At 43.9% G+C, this 23,465-nt stretch overlaps 1 protein-coding gene across 1 annotated transcript in view; it reads left to right on the top strand.

Annotated features, from left to right (window-relative positions):
* Nucleotides 1–23,465, top strand: part of MAMLD1 (mastermind like domain containing 1) — an 83,533-nt gene that overhangs the window by 39,639 nt on the left and 20,429 nt on the right. Inside the window, exon 2 of the mRNA XM_059824338.1 lies at nt 9,092–10,819. Within this exon, the coding sequence (XP_059680321.1) occupies nt 9,092–10,819 (1,728 nt within the window). The remainder of the gene's footprint in view (nt 1–9,091; nt 10,820–23,465) is intronic.

Here is a 23,465-nt window from a genome sequence, read left to right on the forward strand (position 1 = left end):
GCTGTTAATTCCCCAACCATACCTTCTGACAAAATGGAACGTGTAGTTTGGTAAAACCGCAGGAGTAAGTCTTCCAGGATTTTAAAAAATAATGCAATATGTGGCAGAAAAGAAGTGTCAGTCTGGGTTTTATCTGGTTATCTAGTAAATGGTAAACCCACCTCACTATTTAGGAATGTATACAGCCTGTTTCTTACACTTAACTCCTGTTAACTTGTGGTCCTTGCATAACTGTGCCAGTGTTAGGGGCTGAAAAAAGAAAGAGAGAGAAGTATCTTTCAAATCCCGGTAGACCCAAGTAGCAAAACCATCACTTTTTGCTCAGTGGAGAGGATCTGCAATTCTCCAGCCTAGCTATTGCCATGAGAAATTAATGTAGTCTACAAAATTACTGCAAAGTGTTCCACAGGACTTTGAAATTAATGGACTATAAAAAAAAGATATAAAACAATACTGCTGGTATTAAAACTGAGGTAAGATGAGGTAATACTGATGGAAAGGCGTTGAGTCTAAGATTGATCTTGATTTACAGCCAGATAGGAAAGAAATGCTCTTGTACTACAGCTTAAAAACCGGGAGGCAGAGAACTCGTTCTGTCTTCAGCTGTCTAGTTAATAACACTTGTCATTAAATGGAATGTGGAAGTTACAGCCAAACAATATGCGTGACGTGATTGCTGTAAGTCTTCAGATGACTAATTAAGAGGCATCTGTACAGAGATCTCCTGCTAGCAGTACAACACAGGAGCAAGCAGTAGTCCTGTTCCTCCAGATCCACTTGTCAACAGCAATTTTTCTCCTGGAAAAAATTTCCATTTTAACAGTGCCGTTAATACCGAAAGCAGATGAATTGCTAAGGAAAGACAAGATGGGAAGGCTCTGAACATTTGTTTTGATAGGGCAGATCTCTGTTGGTGCCTTCTGAATGAGATTGGTAATTCTGTCTGACCTGAAAAGGAGCAAAGCTACTGGTCCGGGTTTTTTGTCTTTTTTCTTTTCTCTGCAGTGAACGTTACTTGGTCTCTTGCATGCGGCTGGCTTGTGTGGGATGGCAAAATAGGTATATTCTTGGCGACGTTTTTTTCCTCTTTGGAACTGATCCTACATTGATTCCTTCACACGGACATTAGTGCTGTTGCCTGTAATTTTACACAAGGGTAATCAGAAAAACCTTGTTCACAAAGTTGCTGCTGCGTAGCCTGTAAGACGTTCCAGTTTAAAGCAGGATATAGATCACATATATTTCTGTCATTAGGAGCGTAACTGCATTCACACAAATAGGTATGAGAAAGTCATATTTGTAGTCTTCCCTTTAATTTTTGGTTAAGATTTAGGAAAAAAAAAAAGCTAATAGCGTAGGCTCTTGGTAGTCCAGGTTGAATTTCCTGTTAGTTTCTGTGGTTTAAGCTTATTGTAAGATCACATCTTTCCGGTTTGTGTAGTCATGATGTTTTGGATTTTTGTGCTTACCAGCAAAACGATGCAGTTCTGAGTATTTGTAGCCAGGATGACTCCCTATGCTGCGTGGTGACTTGGGGAAGAAGGCCACGCAGACGAAAGGAAGCGCCAGGTCGGCAGTCACCATATAGAAGTTCCCATATATTCAACAGTCAAACAAGAGACCTGTTGTACTGCAGCAACGTAGCAGGGAAGGGGAATTGATCACAGCTCTGGAGCGACAGCGCAAACAAGCAAAACCTCGTGGTGGGCTCTGGCGACGTACACGGGGTGTCTGTCAGCCCGGATCCGGGTGATGCATACAGGCACGAGAGCAACCGCCCGCTTAGTTCCTGTATTTTTGCACTCACGACAGGGAGCATTGCCACCTTTATTAAAGGAAAGCACACCCCTTGTTTTCTTCTTTCTCTTTTAACACAGCTTGAGGTTCCTGATTTACTGAGGGAATAACTGGAGAAGATCGCAATGAGCGGTGGCAGTAGTGGGGCAAGGGATCGCAGCACGCTCCCGTCAAGCCAACTGACGTTTGCTGTACTGGTGGGAGATCAGATTCTACAAATGTAGCAGGGGTGTTTAGGAGGCGTTTTACATGTGCATAGCCTAAGCAGCAACTTCCAATCTATGTTAATACACTTGTTTTAAAGATGGCAGATTTCATATTGCCACTGTAAATTATAAATTGGAAGAAGCTGTCGTTGCAGGTAAAAAGAATCCACATAATGCATACCAGCTAGCTAATAACCAACGTCCTTTCATGGTTAAAATGACTGCTTACATCCCTGGTTCCTCTTCCTACATCCTCCCCTCCAGTTGCCTGTTTCCATAAGCGTGATGAATAGAAGGAAATCCACCCCATGGATTTTCCCTATTCATAATCCTTTCTCCACTACCACACCTCATTACAAACAGATCTGCCACCTTTCCAGCCTACAAATACCCAACAGACCCCAAAGCAGACTTTACTCTGGTACGCCTTAGCTGAGGAGCTGTTGGGGTATCGCTATTTTTAAGCATAGAGAAACACATCTCTGGTAGCTTGGAATCACAGCGTGATCTCTTTCCTGACAATGTGCAATGACAACTTTATGTCCATCCATGCTGAAATCACTTGAAATCAGAAGGGTCAAACAGCCTAAAGCAGTAGGAAGAATGTGATTTTAGCTTATGTTTAATCTTAGTATGGAGAAAGTGAATGGTAGTTTTAATTGCTTGAGCCTCCTTGAGTTCTCCTTGTAGCCTGAGATGTGACTTTGATAAAGCATAGTTTATGCTTCCAGTAGTCATGGGCTGCTTTGGCTACTCACTGGTCAGCAGGAGGCATTTGTTCTTGGATTCAGATATATAATGTGAGTTTCTGTTACCAAACTGTAGCCAGCATGCACGAATGGAAACTTGCAGATGTGCTAAATGCATTAATGCCGTGCCAGGTTCTGCTGTAGTTAAATGGGATCTTTGCCCATGAGCATTTGGGTTTTGTTGCTCATGTACAAGCCAGCCTGCTACCGAAAGCAGCACGTCTGATTGTTCAAGCAGGGCTGCAAGTAACTGCTGCCATTTAAAAGGTAATATTATATCAGATCCAGCCTGCAAACACACAGTCAAATTCTCACCTCTTTTTCATGAACTGTCCTCAGAGATCAGTAGGACATTAACATCTATCTAGAGTATGGATAAATGAGCGACAGAGAGCACAAGTCTTTCCAAATTGTGTATTTAAGGCACAGGAGAAAAAATTGTGAAGTTTTCTTGTTTTATATGGAAAATTGCCAGTTTCATTTTCTCATTACATGACTGTTTTTGTCAGAACAGACAGAAACATTTTGGGCTGATGGGCAGATAGCTCTCGCTGAAGCTTGTTGATGCCATAGAGACTGAAGTCTTGATCGCTGAATGTTGCAAACAGTTTGCCTCCGGCAAATGCATACTTCCAGTTTTGGCAGTGTCTAGTGTTTGAAAGAGACAGAGAGTGATGGATTCTCTGGTCAGCTCAGTTGAGCAAGCCTTAGACTCAGGTTTTATACTTTGCAGAGGGGAAAACCAGTTTGCAATAGACCTTGAAAAAATACTGGAAAAAAGACTTCTACTCATCTCGGGCTGCTGCGTTGCTCAGCCCTTCCACCAAAAATTAAATGTGCTCTCTCTGTCAAAATACTTCAGATATGCCAGATCTTAGCAGCCTGTTGGTGACCTGGATTCCCCAGGTTTCGGAGGCACCAGTGTCTTGTTCTGAAAGGCTTTGAGCAAAGCTGCCACAAGACTAGCAAATCCCAGCGTCTGTGGTGAGACTGAAATGTTCCCCACATGCCCTGTCTCCTTTTACCATCATTTCTCTCTTTTCCTCAATCAAACAAACGGAAAACCCAACACCTGGGATTTCCCAAGAGTTAGAAGGGTCTTGGGTTTCCCAGTGAAAGAAGGTTATCTGACTCCCATTCTGGATATCCCAGTCCATAGATTTCCATATGGATCCCAGTCCATATGGATCCACGGATCCATAGATTTCATGCTATTAAATCAGGAGAGTCTCCAGCAGTGATGGTGCATGCTGGAGACAGGGGGAGGGGGACTAGCTGACGAAGGAGAACGCAGCGCAGACTGTACGGACATCGGGTCGGGCTCGGATCTCGCTTGAAGAAGCTGCGTAGGTGTGGGAATCGCTGCTGTAGGTCGGATCTCTCAATGGCAGTGAGTGGGGTGGGGTGGTTGCAGATCAATAATCAGCACCCTGTGGTTGCTGTAAATCAAGGTTTGAATCTCTGACAGGCTGCAGAAGCCAGGAAGCGGCACAGAAATACCTCGCCTAACGTTTTTCCTCTCTCTCATTTCTGCATTACGCTGACCTAAATAGGAATCTCTGGTTAGATTTGGCTTCTTTCTGGCGGAAGGGGGATCGTTGCAAGGCTGGAGAAACGAGGCTCTCCGGAGCGGTCTGCGGTGGCTCTTTCCTCCCAGATACCGCACAGGGGAAGGAGCAAGTGACGGGTGGAGAATTAACAGGGGCTGGCAGCAGGGCCATGGGGCAGCCCGGCTCACGTGGAGTGCTGGAGTGGCAGCTGAGGACAGCTGATGCATTAAAGAAAGGAGGAAGGCTGAGTGACAGCCAGGCAGGGAGCCAGTCCAGAGATGCCCGTTCGGTTGGTTATTAAAATCCAATGGAACCACCACTGTGTATATTTATTAACAATTTGATCTCTGTGCTTCAGTTTTTGCCAGCCTTCCTTTCTCCCTTCGTTGAGAAATAGTAAGTGACTCAAGGCCAGCACCGCCTCCCGAGTTTGGAAGGTGCCTGATGCCAACAGTCACCCAAGCAGGCAACTTCAGAGGGCTCCGTCAAGGAGAGGGTGCAGCTGAGGACTAGTTTTGCTTGCTGCGTCCGCCTTTTCTTCCTTGCACAAGAGAAGGCTGCAGAGCGCTCTGCCCACACGTAGGGAATCGGTTCAGGGCGAAGAGGTAGCGTGTGACAAATTAGATGTTTGTAACCACAGCTGTATAGCTTCCTTGGACGGAGCAGGGTAAACAGTTATTATTTATTCTTGTTATACTGCCATTGCGAGCTAGCAGTGCTGCTCGTTTGTGACTTGGGTCTTTCCCAGAAAGACAGCCTGTTGGTTTTGAGAGAATAGCTGGGATCATGGCACTCTCACTTCTAAAAGCAAACCTGAGATAGTGGGGACCTCATCATCGGATATTCCCCAAATCGGAGGGCCTGCTTTTGTTTCCCAGGTATTCCCAAACAGCAGTTAGCCTGTGCATGCTAATGCATTTTAATGAATTTTGACAAGGTCACAAGAGCCCATTTGTTGCTTGCCTGCTTTGTCCTTGCTTGCACATATGAATGAAGCTTTCCCATACTTAGCCGTATACCACCTCCAGTCAGCTTAAGTGTGTGTGTGTTTATATTTGAAAGTATTTCTACTCACTTGTCAGGTATTCAGTTTGAAACAGAGCTGCCTGATAGACTAATCAGCAGAGAAAGGGGAAGAACATATTTTGGCGTTCTTATTTCTGTTGCTTTCTTGAAGAAGGCGAGAAAGAGTTGGAACAAATCAGCTCCTTGCTGGGTAATCCAGGGCCAGACGAAGGAAATGGGCAGTAAAAATGTTTTTAGTAAAGGAAGAGTCTAGAAAAGGATAGACAGGCTTTAAAGAGATGGTCTTGAGGCGTCTGAGAGTACTGGACGAATGATCTGCAACAAGCAGCTTCTCGAATGAGTTAGGTCAGGAGCTGCTGGTCCTCAAAGCCGTAGTGATCATCTCCTGCCACCGTTGTTCTTAGCATGTCCGAGCCAGCCAGCATCCCCGTGATGCGAACCTGCATTACTGTCCCCCGCAGTGGTCAGGGCTGCCACAGTGGCATGTTCATGGAGAGCAGTGGCTGGGAGCTGGGGAGGAAAATGCTGGCTCCTCGCAGACAGCACCAGCGCAGAGCGTGCTGCGCGGGAGTAACCGCCACGCGTGTTTCGGTGGGGAATACTGAAGCAAACCCGTCCAGCCCAAGAAGGGATTTCTGTGTGTAGTTGATACTTCAGACTCAAGTGCCTGGTGAAATACTGTCGTCTATTTTTTTCATTTGTGATGTACTTGAAGCGGAGGGCTGATGATACCCACGCCTCCCTGCTAACCAGAATTATTCTAGGATTTTAGTTGCTTTGAGGATGGTATCCTTCTCTCTCAGATTTGGGCCTGTAGTCAAATCTATCCTAAGCAAAAGCAATGCTACTAAATTGTGTGGAGTTATACCTGCCTGTCCTGGGGGGACTTGGTCTTCTGGATTTTATGGTCCTTGTGCGAATACTCACCTGGGAAATAGGAGTTTTGCTTTTCAAGAGAACATAACACCCAGCTAATTTCACTGCCTCTCTTACAGCCAGGCTTCTCACGAGGGCTAAGCAACAGCATCCTATTTAAAAATCCTGTCCCACTTTTGGAATGCCCATGCCATCTGAAAGCCATGGCCTTATTTTATCTGTTTATATCTAGGAATAGTCTTGGGGAAACGGGAGTTTTGTTTTCCCATCACATTTACTCCCCAGTGCAACAGTTAAAAAACTATTTTTCAAAGTGTTGAGAAAGCCCAAATTTTTCCCCAGTAACTCAGAGCACAGGAATGTCCTATGGCAAAAGAAGCCCTGGCAAGGACATGCGTGCCAGCATGTCAGCTGGCCAAGTATGGGAGATCCCCCACCATTTCCTGCCTGAGGGTTCCCAGGGTGCAACTTGGGAACACACTGTGTTTATTTTGGATGTGTGAAGCCCCTGTAAAGATTCTCTGTACATGTCTGGCTTTAAATATATGTAGTTACGCTTTACCAACATGTTTCAGCCTACACAGGGCAACATCTGTTGAAACATGCAACTCTGGCTTAGTTGTAGCAAAGAAAATGAAGGAAAACAATTTCATCCATCATTAGACCAACACTTGGGAGAAGATTTAGGCCTTGTTCCATTTCCTAAAGCTAAGCAAATTTTGGCCTCATCAGCCCGGAGGAATAATCAAATCGCTGATGCTTCAGCTGTCTCTGGCTGTGACGTAAAGGCAGCCTCTCGCAGAGCAACGACTCAAACCACGCGTAGCGCTGCTGACCGACGAGGGCTGTCAGGAAACCAGTGGACGGTGTGCTGAAAGCAGCTCTCCCCGTTCAGCGTTGGTTCTCACTTGCCAGCGGTTTTTGAGTGCAACCCGTGTTAAAGCAACGCAACTGGAGGTCCCGGGAGAGAAGCACTGATTGCTGCAGTAAGGGGTAACTCTTAGAGGGTAGGGGGAAAATACCCGTGTAAAAAGATCTCTTTGCCGCAATGCCATTCAGAAGTGCTGTGTCTGTTGATGGAGGGCAGGTGAACTCCTCCTAAAACCCGATCAGCAGCTCTCCGTAGTATGCAGACCTGCTTTTCCATCTTCCATGATGACCATGTACAATTAACGTGTATCCTCTCAGCCTCCTCCAAACGTCTGTGTAAGCTGGATAGTAGCATGGCAATGTCTGATACTAATCCTAAACTGCATCTATAGCCTAAGCAACTGTAGGCACAAATCTGCAGTCTTCTCTCTGCCCACCAATTTAGAAATAAGTGATGAGAGCGCAGTCGTGTGAGTCCAGCCGAGCGAGCCACCGGGCAGCTCTCCCATGTTCCCAGGTCAGAACAATGCACGTTTGTGGTCAGTCGCCTGAGCGTAGGCTGAATTTAGGGGTGGACATTGGCCATCTGCACAGTGACCTTCATGAGCACATTGCAGAAGGAGCTGCACGAGGTGTGCCCACCTTGTGCCCTGCAGCCTCCGCACACCCTACGGTCATCGTCCTGGGACACTGTCGTCTGAGACCGCCGAAGTTGCTGGCCGTTGCGTAGCGACTCTTAAGCAAAACTGTGATGTGCTTAATAATTAGTGTAAAATTTAGAAGTTAGTCATACCCACCACAGCCCTAGAGTGGATCTGGTTACACTGGGGTTAGGTGGTGGGGCTTTTCTAGGGATATGAGCTGTTATTAGATGTGAATTTTTTTCATGGTACTAAATGACTGGCAGCACTCGCTATTGTAGGCCAGGACTGGGAGAGGTTTTACTGGGAGCCAGCTTAGAGGAACAGTGACTTTCTATGGTTTTCCCGTTGCTGATCAGATACTTTTCTAAATGCTATCTCCCTCTATTGATAAGCAAGGACATAATGCTTATTTCCCTTAACTTGAAGCAGCAGTGTTAATGTCTGATTAATCCTATGACATACAGGTCATGCTTGTTAAAATTGAAAGCCACAGATGATTGTATTTGGAAGAGATTGCCGTATCACGCTGAATTAGTATTAGAAGCGTTGTTTTCAGTTTCACTTTCTTTATATGTATAGGGCAGGGTTTCTTCCCTAAGATTTATGGATTTACAACTCTACCATTTCTTGTGGATCAAGATATTTATATAACTGTACTTTGAAAACACTTCTGTTCTTATGAATGAGTTGTAATCCTTCAAAAGAACAAAGCCCATACTGCCTTAGACTTAGAAGAATAAACAAAAATTAAGAGGTTTAGCTGTTATTTACTAGTTTCTGAAATCTAAAACATCTGTGATTAGGAAGCTTGAAAGTCTGTTTAGATAGATAGTTGAGAATTTGTTTTGGTTTGGTTTGTTTAGAAAGTATGCCAGTTATTTCAGATGTTCTGCCTATAAAGAATGTAAAACAATTTAGTTGTCCCAGGTCTGAATTTAATCCAAGTCACTGGCAGAAGGTCACTAAATTCAGTCCAGGGTTTCACTCAGACCTGTCATTGTTTAGACCTAAAAAATGTTACCATAAAACTGTTGGCATGTTTGTTATTCAGGGAGTATAATGTCTTAATTGAAATGGTACCAGAAACTATTCAAAAAACTTCTATTACAGTTCACATGACAGACAGTATTTTATAGCTTTAACATCTGTTTTAAGGCCAACATGTGAGATTTAGCCTTTGTCTGACTATAACTCTTTTGATTTCATTGAAGTTGCACCCACTTAAATCCTGATTGAATTTGTCTTGCATGATTGGTTTTTTAATGCTATGATTTAATTTTCTTTATCTCTAACGCAGTGTTACAGTATGGATCTTCAGAGCATGTTAGAATAAGGTCAATAACAGATCCTTTCTTCTTTTTTCATTTTCCCAGTTACAGGGATCCATTAAAAGAAAACTGGAAGACGATAGCTCTCCTGCCTCCAGTGGCGTGCCTGATGTCATTTTCCCAAATGACAGTAAAAGACTTTGTCTTGATGACGTAAACCTTGCCATGGGCCAAGGTGCCAATCCCAATGTGGCGTGTCCAGAAATGCAAAGTTCTCCGTTCTCCACCAGTCACAGCGCTTCTTCCCTGGGAGTCGCGGGTCATTCAGTGCTCCTTGAAAACAATCACATGAATGGCGGTGGCATTGGTTCCCCGTTCTCAGTGCCACCCAACACAGAAATAAATCAGAAGGGGTCAATAGGAGGGCAAAACAATAACATTGTCCACTACGATGAAAAAGGAAACAGCTTACAGTCTGTGGACCAAGAGCTGCAAGATCTATTGGAAGAGCTGACGAAAATGCCTGATCCTTCTCCCAATGACCTGGATCTGGAGAAGATTTTGTGCAGCAAGGCTGAAGAGCCACTTGGGCTGAGTCATTCTCAACCAAGCATAAGTACCACTCCAAAGTCCTCCCCGCAGAATTCCCACTTGGAGAACCATGTTGCTAACAAAGATTTTTCTCCGGGCTGCAATCCAACCAGTGGAGGATCTCCTCAGATGAGACCATCATCTGCTGGAGCTAACTTCCAGGTTCCTCCCTCAAACAAACCTGCTGCATCACCCATCTCTACAGCAGCCCAGAGCAAGAACCAGCCACCGCCTATGCTTCCCGTACCCTTACCCAACATACCTGGCTCCAACTGGCACGCTCAGCAGCTAAAGCAGCTGGCAGCTAGCAAGCAGGTGTCTACTACTAAGCAACAAGTACAGGCTCCCAGTTGGCCAACTATGTCTCCTCCTGGTCTCTCTCCGCCTTACAGGGCAGGATCATCCCCACACCATCAGCCTTTCAGTCCTCAAAATGTTATGGTGTCTGGCATGCCTGCTAATAATTTACCAGGAAACAACATTCAGAGTCCTCAAAACACGCTGCTTTCAAGCATGACTTCCAGCAGCACCCCATCCAGTGGCCCCTCTCCTCCTTACGGGTCTGAGAAGCTCTCCAGTCCGGCTCTGAACCAGCAGCCCTTCAGCCCGCAGAGCTCCATGCTGCCCACCCTGACGGCAGCCAGCTTACCACCCAGCAACATTAAAAGTCCACAGAACAACTTGGTTGCCAGCATGGCCTCCACAAATACTGGACCTTCTCCACCGTACAGGCCAGAAAAGCTGTCAAGCCCAGCTCTGCATCAGCAGCCCTTCAGTCCTCAAGGTACATTAATCTCCAACATCACTCCCACCAGCAACCCCACAAGTATGCAGAGCTCGCTTTTTAAATCAATGACTACTAACCAGTCCAAAAATATGAACATAATTATGCAACAGCCATCCAGTAGCTTACAGCAAGGTCTGGTGAATGAGAGCCCTGTTAGCCAAGACCAGTTTTCTTTCAATAACACCAAACCACTGTCTCACTTTGCCTCAGAGTCAGCTACTCAAAAGATGTCACCTCTGACAGCAGGACAAGGGCAGCAGTCTCTCATTCACTATCTCCAGCAGCAGCAGCAGCAGCAGCAGCAGCAGCAGCAGCCGCAGCCGCCTCCAGCCCCGCAGCAGTCCCAGCAGGCTAACAACAGCCAGTTCCTCCAGCAGCAGTTCCGACAGCTGATACAGCCACATCGGATGCAGAGGCACGTGCAGCCTGCCACATTGCCGTCTCAAAGCAGACAGGTGAGAACGTCTCTTCTGTCTTATAGGGCTTGTGTGAAAATATTGAGTCATTTATTTCCTTATTTTTACTTTCCTTTGTGTTTCAAATGCGACGGCGCTAAACTTCTGGGGTGCGCGCGGTGTATGCAAGGACAAGGCAGTAACAACGTCCTGGTGTTATCAGAAGTAACTTTATTTACTTCTTCAATTGAAATGTACTGTAATTCTACCGTGAATTGTCTCTTCTAGCCCAGTGGAGCTTTATGCTATTAGGCAAAACTCATTCCATACCACTAAAATAAAGTATTTTTGCGTGTATAGGTGGTATTCTTATTTAGCTGATATTGTAAGCTGTAGAGATGTTCCCATAATATCTTTCCCATCATCTTTTTAGTGGGAATATATTTTTTTTTTCTTAGTGCCCTTCAACAAATTCATCTGTGTGTTATGCTTCTGAGGCTAGAAAAGATCAGGTGGGGTGAGAAGTGAAGTTAAAATATGACTCCTTCATGGACAGCAGGTCAAACAGTACAGCTCCCGAATAGCAAAGAGGCAGACTTGAAATACCTGTTACCAGCATTTGCCAGAAGCAATGCCCTGCTTTGGATGAGGGCCATTCCCCACCCTTTGTTGATCTGCGATACCAACCGAGCTGGTAAATGCAAAAATGCAGCTGGCAGGAGTGAGACACAGCCCTCATTTCTCTCCAGCAACCTTCATCCTGAGATTGAAGGAGTGGTGCGAAGCACTATCCGCTCCTACCCCAGACAAGAGAGATTTACTTTGAATGGGGACTTCAGAGCAAGGAGGGGCTTGGGGACTCGGTCCGAGAGCACCCTGGGTCTGGGGACTAAATAGCTTTTTGTTACGAATAGTCGGAAACAGATTGAACCTCACCACCAAAGCCAAGTCCCTTGTTAGGCTGACCCAACACTTTGGAAGCAGAATACTTCACGCTGCTTAGCTGTGCACACAGGCGCTCCATCAGCTCCTTGCGAAGGACTCAAACACTTTGCACCCAGCAAACCAGAGGCTGATCTCCGAAGCTCTGCGAGGATCCGCTCGAGAGTGCGGTGTTTAGCTGGGGAATGCACTCCAGAGCCTGGGTTTCTTTGCTCTTCTTCCCTGCTAAGTGACTCTCTACAACTACCTGAAAGGGGGTTGCAGAGCGGTGGGTGTTGGTCTCTTCTCCCAAGTGACTAGTGACAGGACGAGAGAAAATGGCCTCAAGTTGCGCCAGGGGAGGTTTAGGCTGGATATTAGGAAAAATTTCTTTCCTGAGAGAGTGGTGAGACACTGGAATAAGCTGCCCAGGGAGGTGGTGGAGTCACCATCCCTGGAGGTGTTCAAGGAACATGTGGACGAGGCATTGTGGGACATGGTTTAGTGGGCATGGTGGGGTTGGGTTGGTGGTTGGACTTGATGATCTTACAGGTCTTTTCCAACCTTAGTGATTCTGTGATTCTGTGACTGGTTCTTACAGAGGTGGATTTCTTCAGTGTAGGTGACTTGGTGTAACCTTGTCATATGATAGCAATGAGAAATAAGGGAATAGTTACTAAATGGCAGCTTCTTAGTGGGAAATTAATGAGGTGCATTTCCACTGTGCCGCTTTAGGATCGACTCACTCTTTTCCACATTGTGCACGCTCAGTGCTCCCTTGCTTCGATACAGCAGCTTTAAAACAGACAGCTGGGAAGGACTGGTGACTTGCTGAATTTGCTTATCCAAATATATAACATGTAATGATACGGCATATATACTTCACTTTAAAGGGTTATCAATACACGGCCTCTAATTCAACAAAGGCCTGAAGCAATTGTGTTGCTTTAAGCACGTGAGGACCCTGTTTGTGTTCAGTGGGACGCAAATTAAACAGAAAGTAGAGGGTTTTGCTGGCTTGGGATCTAAGGGTATGGATGGACATACGATTGAAAGTGAGTAAGTTGCTGCAGCTTCATGAATTACTGCACGTGAGATGTTTTACTCTGGAGGGAGTGTGGATGAAGAAAACATTCACGGTGTTTTACTGCACCTCGGATGATAGCTGGTAAGTTGTTAAACTGCAGTAACATGATCGCTTTTGATCATATGTCCATAACCTTTGAGCATATATTTTTTTCTGGCTCCCCCGCTGGGTGTGTGGAATTGCCACGTCCCGGTTGGATTCCTGAGGTTTCCTGTGCCCTAGTTCTTCCCGCTTTGCATTTTTGCCTTACACCCCTGAACCCCCTACATCATTGATTAGCCAAAAAAAAAGGGGGGGGGAGAAAAATTCATGCAGTGACTCTCTTTAATTGGCCAAAGTTGCCCCTCTTCCAGCAACTTCCCCCGTGCTTTGCCGGTGCTGCATTTTTAGCTGATTCTCACTGTCAGAGAGAGTTGTTATAATTTGGCGGCTATCAGTAAAGATCAAGGACAGTTAAGACAATGATTACAGGTGATGAGCCTTTTACATTTTCAGACTAGTTAGGTAAGCTTATGGTGTCTCCCTCATTGTACAAGTAAGACTTATTACAATAATTACACACCAGATGACAGAGATTCAGTTTTACAGTCTGCTGAGCCACCGAAGAAAGACGGTGGATGTTCAGGAGTGGAATATTTTGTGAGGTTTTCATAACTTTATTGCAAATCTCACAGAAGAAAATGGATCCTGAGTGCTCAAGTAAAAGAAAAATGCCATGGAAAAAATAGCCTAGGTAGGAAACCTTAAAATTCTGGGATACTTGCTACATTTCTTTGAATCTAGCATGTAGATCTGTTATTTGTCTGCAATAGATTTCTTATTTACATTGAGACATTGATACTGAAATTTTGGACCCGACCTGCTGTGTACCAATTTTACTCCATTCTAGCAAAGTAGCTCCAGTGACTGTGCGTCTGATTTCCAGCAGTGTTCCCGCAGCTGAATTTGAGCTTTGCAGAATCTCGGTGCCAGTTCTCTCCTGAGGCAGGTGATGAATTAGGACTCTTCAAGCATAGAGCAGTTGTTTCATTAAAAGGCAAAACATTAAAGATTCAGAAGACAGGGGCGACAACTTCTGCATCTTCAAAAATTAGTAACCTTCTGGTGGAAAATTGCCTTTTTTAGCCTCATTCACAGAAATTTGCTCGAAGAAAAATAACAGCATTCCCTGGAATGTTGTTTAGTGTTTAAAAGTCATCCCCTTACTCTGTGTGTGTGTTTGTAAATGTGCCTAAAATTTATAAAAAGAAGGCAGAGCACTCTCTTCTTTTGAGCAAGAGGTGCAGCTTTGTACAGAAGAAGAATGTGGATGGTGGCCAGTTGGAGGGAGAACAATAAACCATGAAATTTGAGCCTTGTAGCAGGCCGAGCAACACGGGGAAGAGCGCAGCGGCTGGGACACAGACCCAGAGTGAGCTTTTTGCTGTTGTTTTAATGCGTATTAAAGCAAAGACTCCACATTCCAAAAGCTGGGTTACTAGCAACGCCTCACAGCTCTACCATTTTTGGACTTCATGATATATCTCTTAAGCGTAATCAGTCTGCATCCCAGATGCTGTATTGCCTGCGCAACTGGTAAATCTGATAAGGGCTGATCTTTTCCCATCTGAAGCACTATGTCTTTATTGTTGAGCATTGGCGGGTATTGATCGAGGCACTGACAGTTTGCATTGTGCGATATCGCAAAGCCTGGTGGTGCTAACATTGCTCTTGCGGGTATGTGCAGGTTTTCAGTTTACGTGTGTAGGACTGATGCTTGGAGAGTGAAATAATACTCAAAGGTCTGGGCTCATAAATCCACAATATAAAGATGGTAGTAAATGCCAGAGAGTCAAAGATAGTCTCCAAAACTATCACACACGGTTTTCTGGGCTTAAGCTTAGCCACTTGACTTTATTGGCTGTTTCTGGGTGCATGAAAAGCTGCATTTGCCCAGGCAGGTTGACTAGTTGGGCATCTCCCTGATTTTCACGTCTAAATGCAGTTTGTGCTTGCAAATCTCCTATTCTGGCGTGTCAGATATATTGGGCCCAATTCTGCCTTCAGCAAGGCTGATACAACATCACAGCTTCCAGAAGAGCTCTTCTTTTCCTCCCACCAGTGTAAGAACAGAGACGGGTCTTTGTGCCCGGAAAGGAGGGTTCCCCTGAAGGCGGGAGAGCGAGCCGGTGATCTTTGCAGTTTAAGTCAGGCTGGAATAAAAGAAACGCTTTGGGTGGCCATTACTTTTCCAAGCCTGAGTTTGGCTGAGTTAATATTTGAGAGTCTGGGGGAGGAGGGCAGCATTGCCCGCTGCTCTGCGTGTAAAACGTTGCAAACCAAAACACAACGTAAAAGGTGGTTTCGTTGGGGGGATGTAGCTAATAAATAGCCATTGTTTGGGTGGGACACAGTGTGTGTTTCTGAGCTCCACTTGCGCTGTAGGAACCCAATGTGCTATTCTTAGAGCTCTCCGCATTCCTGCTGACATCCAGATAGTTGTATACTGGATTGTCAGTGAAGGGCATATTTTTTTCAGCTCCATTGCCAAAAATGATGGTAAAGGAAAAATGATAGAAGAAGAAACAGAGAGAAAATAATATTATTTGCACTAAAAATGGCTATATTTTACCACATGTGGACTGCATATGAGATAGTGAAGAACATGCTGAAGACTAAAAACACCTTTGAAAAGGACTTGACAGTGTTTCTTTAACTGTGGTAAGAGCAGCAATACAGTATCTGAGTTGGCAGAGTAAATTATAGGTTGCAGAGAAACACCAAAACCCCTGAGCTAGATTAAATATACTAGGCGGAAAAAAATTAAACAAAAAATCTTGTTTTTGAGCATGAGTCCTCTAAATATAGAAACAAAACTGAAGAAGAAATGCACTGTTATAAAGAGCAAACTGACCCAGAGCTTAGATGTCAAAGGTTAAATAAATATAATGGAATACAAAATACAGCTTTTATTAATATAAACAGAAATGTTAATACCACGGACTGATTCCTGGGTGTCCTATGTTATGTGAAGTTATTTCTGCCCATGTAAAGTCAGCGCGCCGTGACTGTTAGGTGAGACATGAGACTGTTCTGATTGAGCAGCACTTTATGTTTATAAGCTCTGATGCAGATTGATTAAGAGTTTGGAAAAGCAGAGATCACAGCCGACAGCATCTGAGTACATACAGTCCTCTTGTAAGTACAGGGAAAAATCATGTTTTATTTGGGGTTTCTGAGATGTCACAAGGAGTCTTCCTAACACATAAAACAACTATAGTATCATGTATTATTAATAAGACCAAAAGTACTGGCCAGACGGCATCTGCAGTTTCAACCCCCACCCCTTTAAGTGTCAAACTTATCTTTAAAGCCACTTTGAATGAAGTTCCACTGGTATTTCCCCCTCATCTTCTTCCCTTTTCCTTTTCCTCTTCCTCTTCCTTTTCCTTTTCCTTTTTTCCTTTTCCTTTTTTATTTTTCTTTTCTTTTTTAATTTTGTTTCATTTCTGTTTCTTTTTTCTTTTCTCTTTTTCTTTTCTCTTTTTGTTTCTTTTATCTGTTTCTTTTCTCTTTTTGTTTCTTTTCTCTTTTCGTTTTCTTTCTCTTTTCCTTTCCTTTCTCTTTTCCTTTCCTTTCTCTTTTCGTTTTGTTTCTCATCTCGTTTCCTTTCTCATTTTGTTTCTCCTTTCTTTTCTTCTTTTCCCTTTTCCTGTCTTTCCTTTTTTCTCCGGAAAAAGTTTTTTAAATATTACTTTTTTTTTTTTCTTTTACTAATGCCGTGGAGAAGAAAAACAGATTTGATTTCAAAGGGCAGTGGCAGCACAATACCGAAGCAAAGCCTTTGAGGGAGTGGAGAGCTTTTGAAGGCAAAGCAACAAGCCCTTCAGCTAATTAAGTGCCTTTGAATAGGCGAATAAAGGAAGCTGGTGATGAATCTGGATTACAGAGAGCAATAAGGCTGAGCCTGGAGTTTGACCTCTCCACAGATGTAAAAACACCTTCTTGAATGGTCATTTCTGAATTTATATTTATTGACTTGCAACTGAGTTGATATTTTTTTTCAAACTTGAAGATTCTCCCCTCCCTTCTTTCAGGAGAGTCTGAAAGGAGCTTGACTGAAACTATCGGACTGCCATCTTCTCCCTTCCCCTCCCTCCCCTGCCAATAAATAATGTAAGATAAGTTTTGGAAAGTAAGGAGTAAACTTGTGGAAAGAAACGGGGTGTTTGGCCTCAACATGCCAACAGTAATACAACATTTTCGGAAGTGCAGTCATCAAGATAAAAACCTTAGTTCACATCTGATCTTCTTAGCCCACTGCTCTTTTGCAGTGTTTTCTAAATCGCCTGTGGTGGTGTCCTCCGTTAGATGACAGGTATTTCAAAGCATTTTCCTGTTCTAGCGGAGCCCTTGTAGCCATGCCTTAACCTTCCCAGTTCTTCGGCTTGTATTTTAAGATGTTTACAGGCATCGATACTTCTAGGAGCTCTGCCTAATGCACTCATCATTCCTTCCCATTTCGTGATCTGTTGTGCTGAAAGCACTCTTGGACACCACATAGCACATCATTAGGGGAGGCAATCTGCAGAGGAGAAGCTTGTAAATAGACCAGATCCTTCTGAAGACCATGTGGGGAGCATCCTCCCCCACCCTCGCCATCGCCCTCCTTTCGCGTCTGAAACGAATGTGGAGGCTACACCAAAGCCGCAGCGCTTCCCTCAAGCCAGCCGGCTCTCTCCCTGGCTTATGACCTGTTTAATAAAATGGAAGGTGTTCCGCCAGCAGCTCAGCACTTGGGACACAGGCAACTCTACGGGAATCTCACGCCGGACAAAGTAAAATCCACTTAGAAAGAAAAAAGAGACTCGGGAGGTCCTATAAACACCAGGGAGGGGTGCTGGGAGGCGTTCGGGAAAGTCCTGCTCTGCGTTACCCGCAGGCCGAGGACGCGACGTGTGTGCGGGCTGGCGGGGCAGTGTCCAGGGTTTTGGTGGAGAAGGACGAGAGGAAGTAGTACTCGCGGACTGCGCACACGTAGATGGAAATGTGACTTACCCCAGAGAAATGTAGGACAAGGTGCTGAATTTCAGCCGAACAGGCTGCTTTTACGGAGTTCCCCAGTGCCCGGGACACAGGCTGTGTGTCAGGGCTGTGTCCCCCCTCCCCTCCTGGCAGGGCCGTACGGCTGCGGGGCGAGCGGAGGAGAGTGTGCCATCGCACGGAGGCTCTGCATGAACTCTAAAAAACCCCTTGCTTCTGTGGTTTTCAGCTTTAAGCAACAGACAGTCGTTTCCTTCTGCTCTGCAGCGGGGGGTGGGAGAGAACCTCTTCTCTCAAAGGTCTAGGGAAGGTGGTGGTATCATGCTTCGATGTGAAACCATATTCTGACACCCATTTGTACCAAACCCGCTCTGATCCTGCCAGCCCAGGTGGGCAGTTTCTCTCGTGTTTTCTAGGCAGCTTGGTAGCAGTATTCGCAAGTTTTCCTGGGCTAAACATCGGCTGAATCAGGCCCCAACTGTTTTCTTGCTTTCTTTTTTTTCAAGTAACCCATTTTGCTTTATTACCACCAAAAAAAAAAAAAAAATCCATATGCAGAAATCTTTAATGTATAAGCAGTTGAGCAAAAGATTTTGAACATCTCTTTTTTCTCAGCTGTGCCCTTAGCTGTGATGAAGTTCTAAACACCCTAGGAATCTAGGGAAAGACTCGGGGACCTTCTCACTGTCTGGCTTCGTAATAAATGCCATAACTTCCTTCTGCATATCATTCTTAAAAATAACAGTGTGAAGAGTGGTTAGTGATGGGTAGGACACACCACTTGCATCCTCACTTACAAAGGCAGCGCACCCATAATTCTTATATTGAAAAGGTGTGTTCACGGCACGGCACGCTGATGAATAGCAGTGAGGAAATGGTTTCCATGACCCTATTGTACATCCAGCTCGTTTCATCTGTGCTGTAAATTCCCATTAATATCAGAATGTCTTAATTCCATTTTTTCCCACGTCCGTGAAAGATAGGTTTGTTCGCTGTCTGTATTTTCTGTATCTTTCTTAGTAAATGGCAGTTTGGGGAGGTTGTTTTGCGCTAAAAGCAGCCTGGCTTTCAGAAAATGTGCTCACTTCCCTAAAACCATGCCCGTCTTATGACCTCAAATTCGATGCCTAAATTCATAATTAATTTTAATACTTTTTGCAGCGGTACTGTGAGAGCGTGCTTTGTAGCCTTGATTTTGGGGGGGCTTTCTACTTAGTATTGTCTTGCAGTAGTCTAAAATTACATCTGTATTCCACGAGGCAGAAATACTTACGGAACCAAAGTCTAATTTAACAATTCGAATAAAAAGCAACAAATACATAAGAGAGTCCCTCAGATGCTGTTAAATCATGTGCCTGGCGCCGGACGGCGGTTCGGCAGGGTGGGGTGACGGGAACAGCCTCCTTCGTCCTTCTGCTCTGCTCCTCTGTCATTTCTGCCTCGCTGCAGTAAACGCTGCACACCAAATAAAAGTACAAACATGTTTTGTTTCAGATGCAATAGCTAGAAATAACTTTCCTGGTAGAATGAACTCAGTCTCTTTTTTCTTTTTCTCTGGGCATTTTGGAGAAATTTCAGTGTGTGGGTGGGGGGAAAACAAAGCCGTGGCTGTAAACAGGAACTGATATTGTCTCCGCGCCTGAATGGGGAGAGAAACTGAGCTGGCCTCGGTGGCTCGCTCGTGCATCTGCGAGTCTGGAAACACTGGGATGATTCACAGTTTGCTGATTAATACAGGAGCGAGCAAAATGGTGTGAATTAACGGCCATTACAGAGCTGCGCTGGATGGCAAATATCCCCCTAGAACAAATGATGTTTCACGAAGATTGCTTAGAGGAAGAGGTAATGGGTCTTAAATACAAATTAGAAGCAGTCCCATCAAAGCTGTTAACATTAAGGTTTGAAAGCCAAACACTATTATGAGCTGTCTTCAAAAACTCTGTCCATTTAGGAAGCGTATCAGTCTGCTGTGTTGGCTGTGGAGTATTTCTGTCTCGAGCGCTTTGGACTGTTTCAAGCAGCCAGCGCTAATAATTGATAGAAATCCACAATCAGAATGTAGCAGCTCTTCTTAGGGCTTTGAAGGCTCATCACTCTATTACATGTATGTGTTAAAGTTAAATTTTTTATAGCATATTTCAAGGCAAATCTTATTATGAGTACATAAGTCTTAAAAGCACTACTGTTAACAAGTAATCCTGTATTACAGTTTAACCCTTTGCACATGGGAATGTTAAAAGAAGAAAGGAAATACATTACTTCAGCATAAATAATATTCTGTATATAACCAGCAAAATTATTTAACATTTCTCATTGAAGTAATGAAAATGCGATACCTTAGATCAGTGTCAGACAGATGCAGATGTGAATGCAGGTTGCGGACAAGCTGTGCCGAGCTATTTTTCCCCATTATGGAATTGGTAAGAGACCCACAAGGAGGGTGAGCCCTGTAATGTAGACAAAATAGTATGATATCCCGGTCTAAGGCATTACATTAACAGCTTGATCTTGTAAAGATTCACACACACTTAAATTTACGCAGTGGGAGGTCATTCCAGGACGACTACAGGATTATTTCTGAGAGCAGAGTGAATCATGTGTGTATATAGTCTTTGTACGCTCAAGAAAGACCAAAGGTGGAGGAGAAGGATGCCGCAAAGGGCACAGTAATCATTGGCAATGGCATATTAGTGCTACGAGAAAAAAAGAGGGAGTTGGAAGCTTTGATGCACTTGTTCCTACCTCAGCTCAAGTTTACATTTGAATTATTTTCGGCTTTTCTGTTGTGTTTTTTCTGGGGGTTAGTACCAGCATTTATTTTGTAAACGTGCCAAACTTTGAATAAGTTTATGTTTTAATCAGTCCAGTGATTATTTGCAGGCCTCTGGGGTTTGTTTTTTACAGTCACAAGTTGCAGAAGCAAAATTTGCCCCTTGCAGGAAGAAAAGCTGCCCCTTTCTCTCGGGCACAGCAATAACAACAGCAAATCGGGGGGGGGGGAAATTCTTAACAAAGACTTTTCCCCTCTCTTTTTCTTTTTCTTTTGTGATTGCAGGCTGCTAATGTTAATGTTAATGTGTTTCTTCCCGTGCTATTCTGGGATACCAGTAGTACCGTATCCCTGTCATAAGCAAATCCATTTCTCTCAGTACTTAAATACTCAGGGCTTTTGGAAGCTTCTCTTTGCATAATAAATGTGTTTAATATTTCCTTTACTCTCCGGCATTATTAAGTATAAACTGTTACTGTACTGGATTGAAGGGTAGTTTACACGGCACTTGTATTTGCCTAGTCTGTGTTCTTTTACCATTGCTCCGAAGGGCGTGTTTAAGCAATGAATGAATGATCGCGTGAGCATTATTTTTTTGTTCCGTACAACCCCCTTTTTCTCCTCCTTTCCAGCTCAGTCAGCACACTTTCCGTAGCGGCATTTTAGTTTTCTACGTGGAAATGCGGCGTTTAGCAGAACAGATGCGTAACAAGGATGAGATACTTTTTTTGCTCCTTTCCCTCTTCTCCCAAGAGATACCCTGTGACTTCCTCTATTAGTCCATTAATCGCCGTAGCTCAAAATTCGGTCTGATCAAAGGAGCAGAACGAGGTTGAAAAGTGCAGATTCTGGCAATTGACTTGACTGTTTAGATTCCCCGCTGAGCTCATTTAGAGCTGGAATTAAGCTATTCCTGCTGTATTTTTCGTCCTTGGCTCGGCAGCAGCGCTGCGCCCAGCGCCGCACCGGGGGAGAGCTGAAGGCAGCGCAGCCGTTCCCACAGCCCGGACCCAGCCTGCGCCGGAGATCTGCAGAGCTGAATCTCCCTGGGCCAGGAGAAAGCTGAGTAATCTTCTCTTAGTTTGATAAGGTCTGTGTTTAGATTGCATTAGCTAGTCGACTGCAGAAAAAGTGGAGAACCTGTTAACTGAAGGTGCCGGGGTCAATATCGCTGATTCTGTGTTCTTTACTTTAAGCGTCAGGTTTTGGTCTCTTGCAGCTCTCTCTCTACTGAGGTTGGTGCGCGTGTTATGAGTGGGAAGGAAAGAATTAAAAAATATGTAAACGGGAAATTTGTAAACAACATGAAGTTTCTTGTAAAAGTTTTCTTTACGATGTAATGACTCACTTAAGGAATACAGTTGGTTTGAATGCCTGTTTATACGTGCAGTTAGAAACTGGTGCTGTTTTCTCTCATTAATAGTCTTGTTGGTTCTTGTGTGCTTAAGGCAAAAATGCAGACTGCCCATACCTGTGTTGTTTGCTGCAGATTAACATCTGATTTTGCAATCCTTACACATCTCAAATTCCTGTTGATGTAACCAGGAGTTACAAGTTCTCCAGGAATAGTGTTGGACTCTTGATGTCGTTATTTGTGGTTCTACAGTTCCCCAAACTGTGCTAATATCTCTCAAACAGAGAGAGAGTGATTTGATGTCTAAGTTCTTAGCTCATTAAAATGAATTACTGTTACTGAAATGTGAATGGCATTCTATTATCAGAAAATATTATGTATTTAATGGTTTAAGAGTGTTTAAGGTCAGCAAGAACAGAGAAATGCTGATAACATCACCATAGACTGTGTGATGGTCCTGAAATGTGAGTAAATCTTTAACTGAAAAAAGTTTTGCTAGACATATTGGTGTTTTCCCATAGTTTAGGACTTTGTCTAAAATCCCCAACATTAACTTATGTTGTATTTTACTTTTTAAAAAAAAACAAAGAAAATAAAACCCGACCATTTAATAAGAACTCTTTTTATTAAGAAAAAATATTGGCAGTGAGGGGGGAAATGGACAAATCCATTTCGTACCCAGTCCAGAGTCTGAGCTTTCTCTGACACAGGTGTCATATATCTATATGTCCACCAATTTTAATTTTAAAAAGAACTGTGACCTTCGTCAGGGACCCTATGTGAAACAAGATTAGAAAGGGACTCCTGACTTGGGTATGCTGTTCCATTCTAGGTTTACACAATACATAAAACTACTGTGCTTTAGCTTACAGAGGTTTCCTCAAATTTCATACAGTAGAATAAAATCTTGCTCTGTGATTTCTTATTTTTTCTGCTTATGATAACAGTATTGAGGCTTTTCATAAGAGGAAATGCTGTCTAGCTGCATTTAAAATACACGTTTTTGTCCATTTCTGTCTTGATTAAGCTAGAGGGAGGGTACCTACCTGCTGTCTAGATTACTATTGAATTTAACTGAAAGTAAAGTTGAATTGTACTCTGTTGTCCTAGCAAAGCCTATTTTCTCCTTCTGATGGGGTACTAAAAGGCTTTTCCTGCTGTACTAACATTTTGCAAATAAAATATTTTTGCCAATTCCTGAAGAAACATCAGAACAAGTAGCACCTTCGACATGCTGGAAGGAGTCCTGCGCCACAGATTACAAACTGAAACAGTTGGCCAGAATGAGGAATTAAAGTAATCCCTGCTATTAGGAGCATGAAAATGAGATGACCTTCTGTATATGCCCTGTGTGAGGTTCTAACCCAGTTGCACTATAGGGTCCCCTTTATCGCTGTTCCTCCATACCGATACTGTGCAGAAAACAAAAGACCAGCCGTTCATCTGGGAAACTGGAACCCACGCTTGCAAATATGACAGACTTTAAATGCATTGTATTTTTAACAGTAGTTCGTGATTGGAATGACGGGAAGGAAATGAGCAGAAAACATCC

Source organism: Gavia stellata, chromosome 14 (genome assembly GCF_030936135.1).
Source record: "Gavia stellata isolate bGavSte3 chromosome 14, bGavSte3.hap2, whole genome shotgun sequence".
Taxonomy (NCBI): Eukaryota; Metazoa; Chordata; class Aves; order Gaviiformes; family Gaviidae; genus Gavia; species Gavia stellata.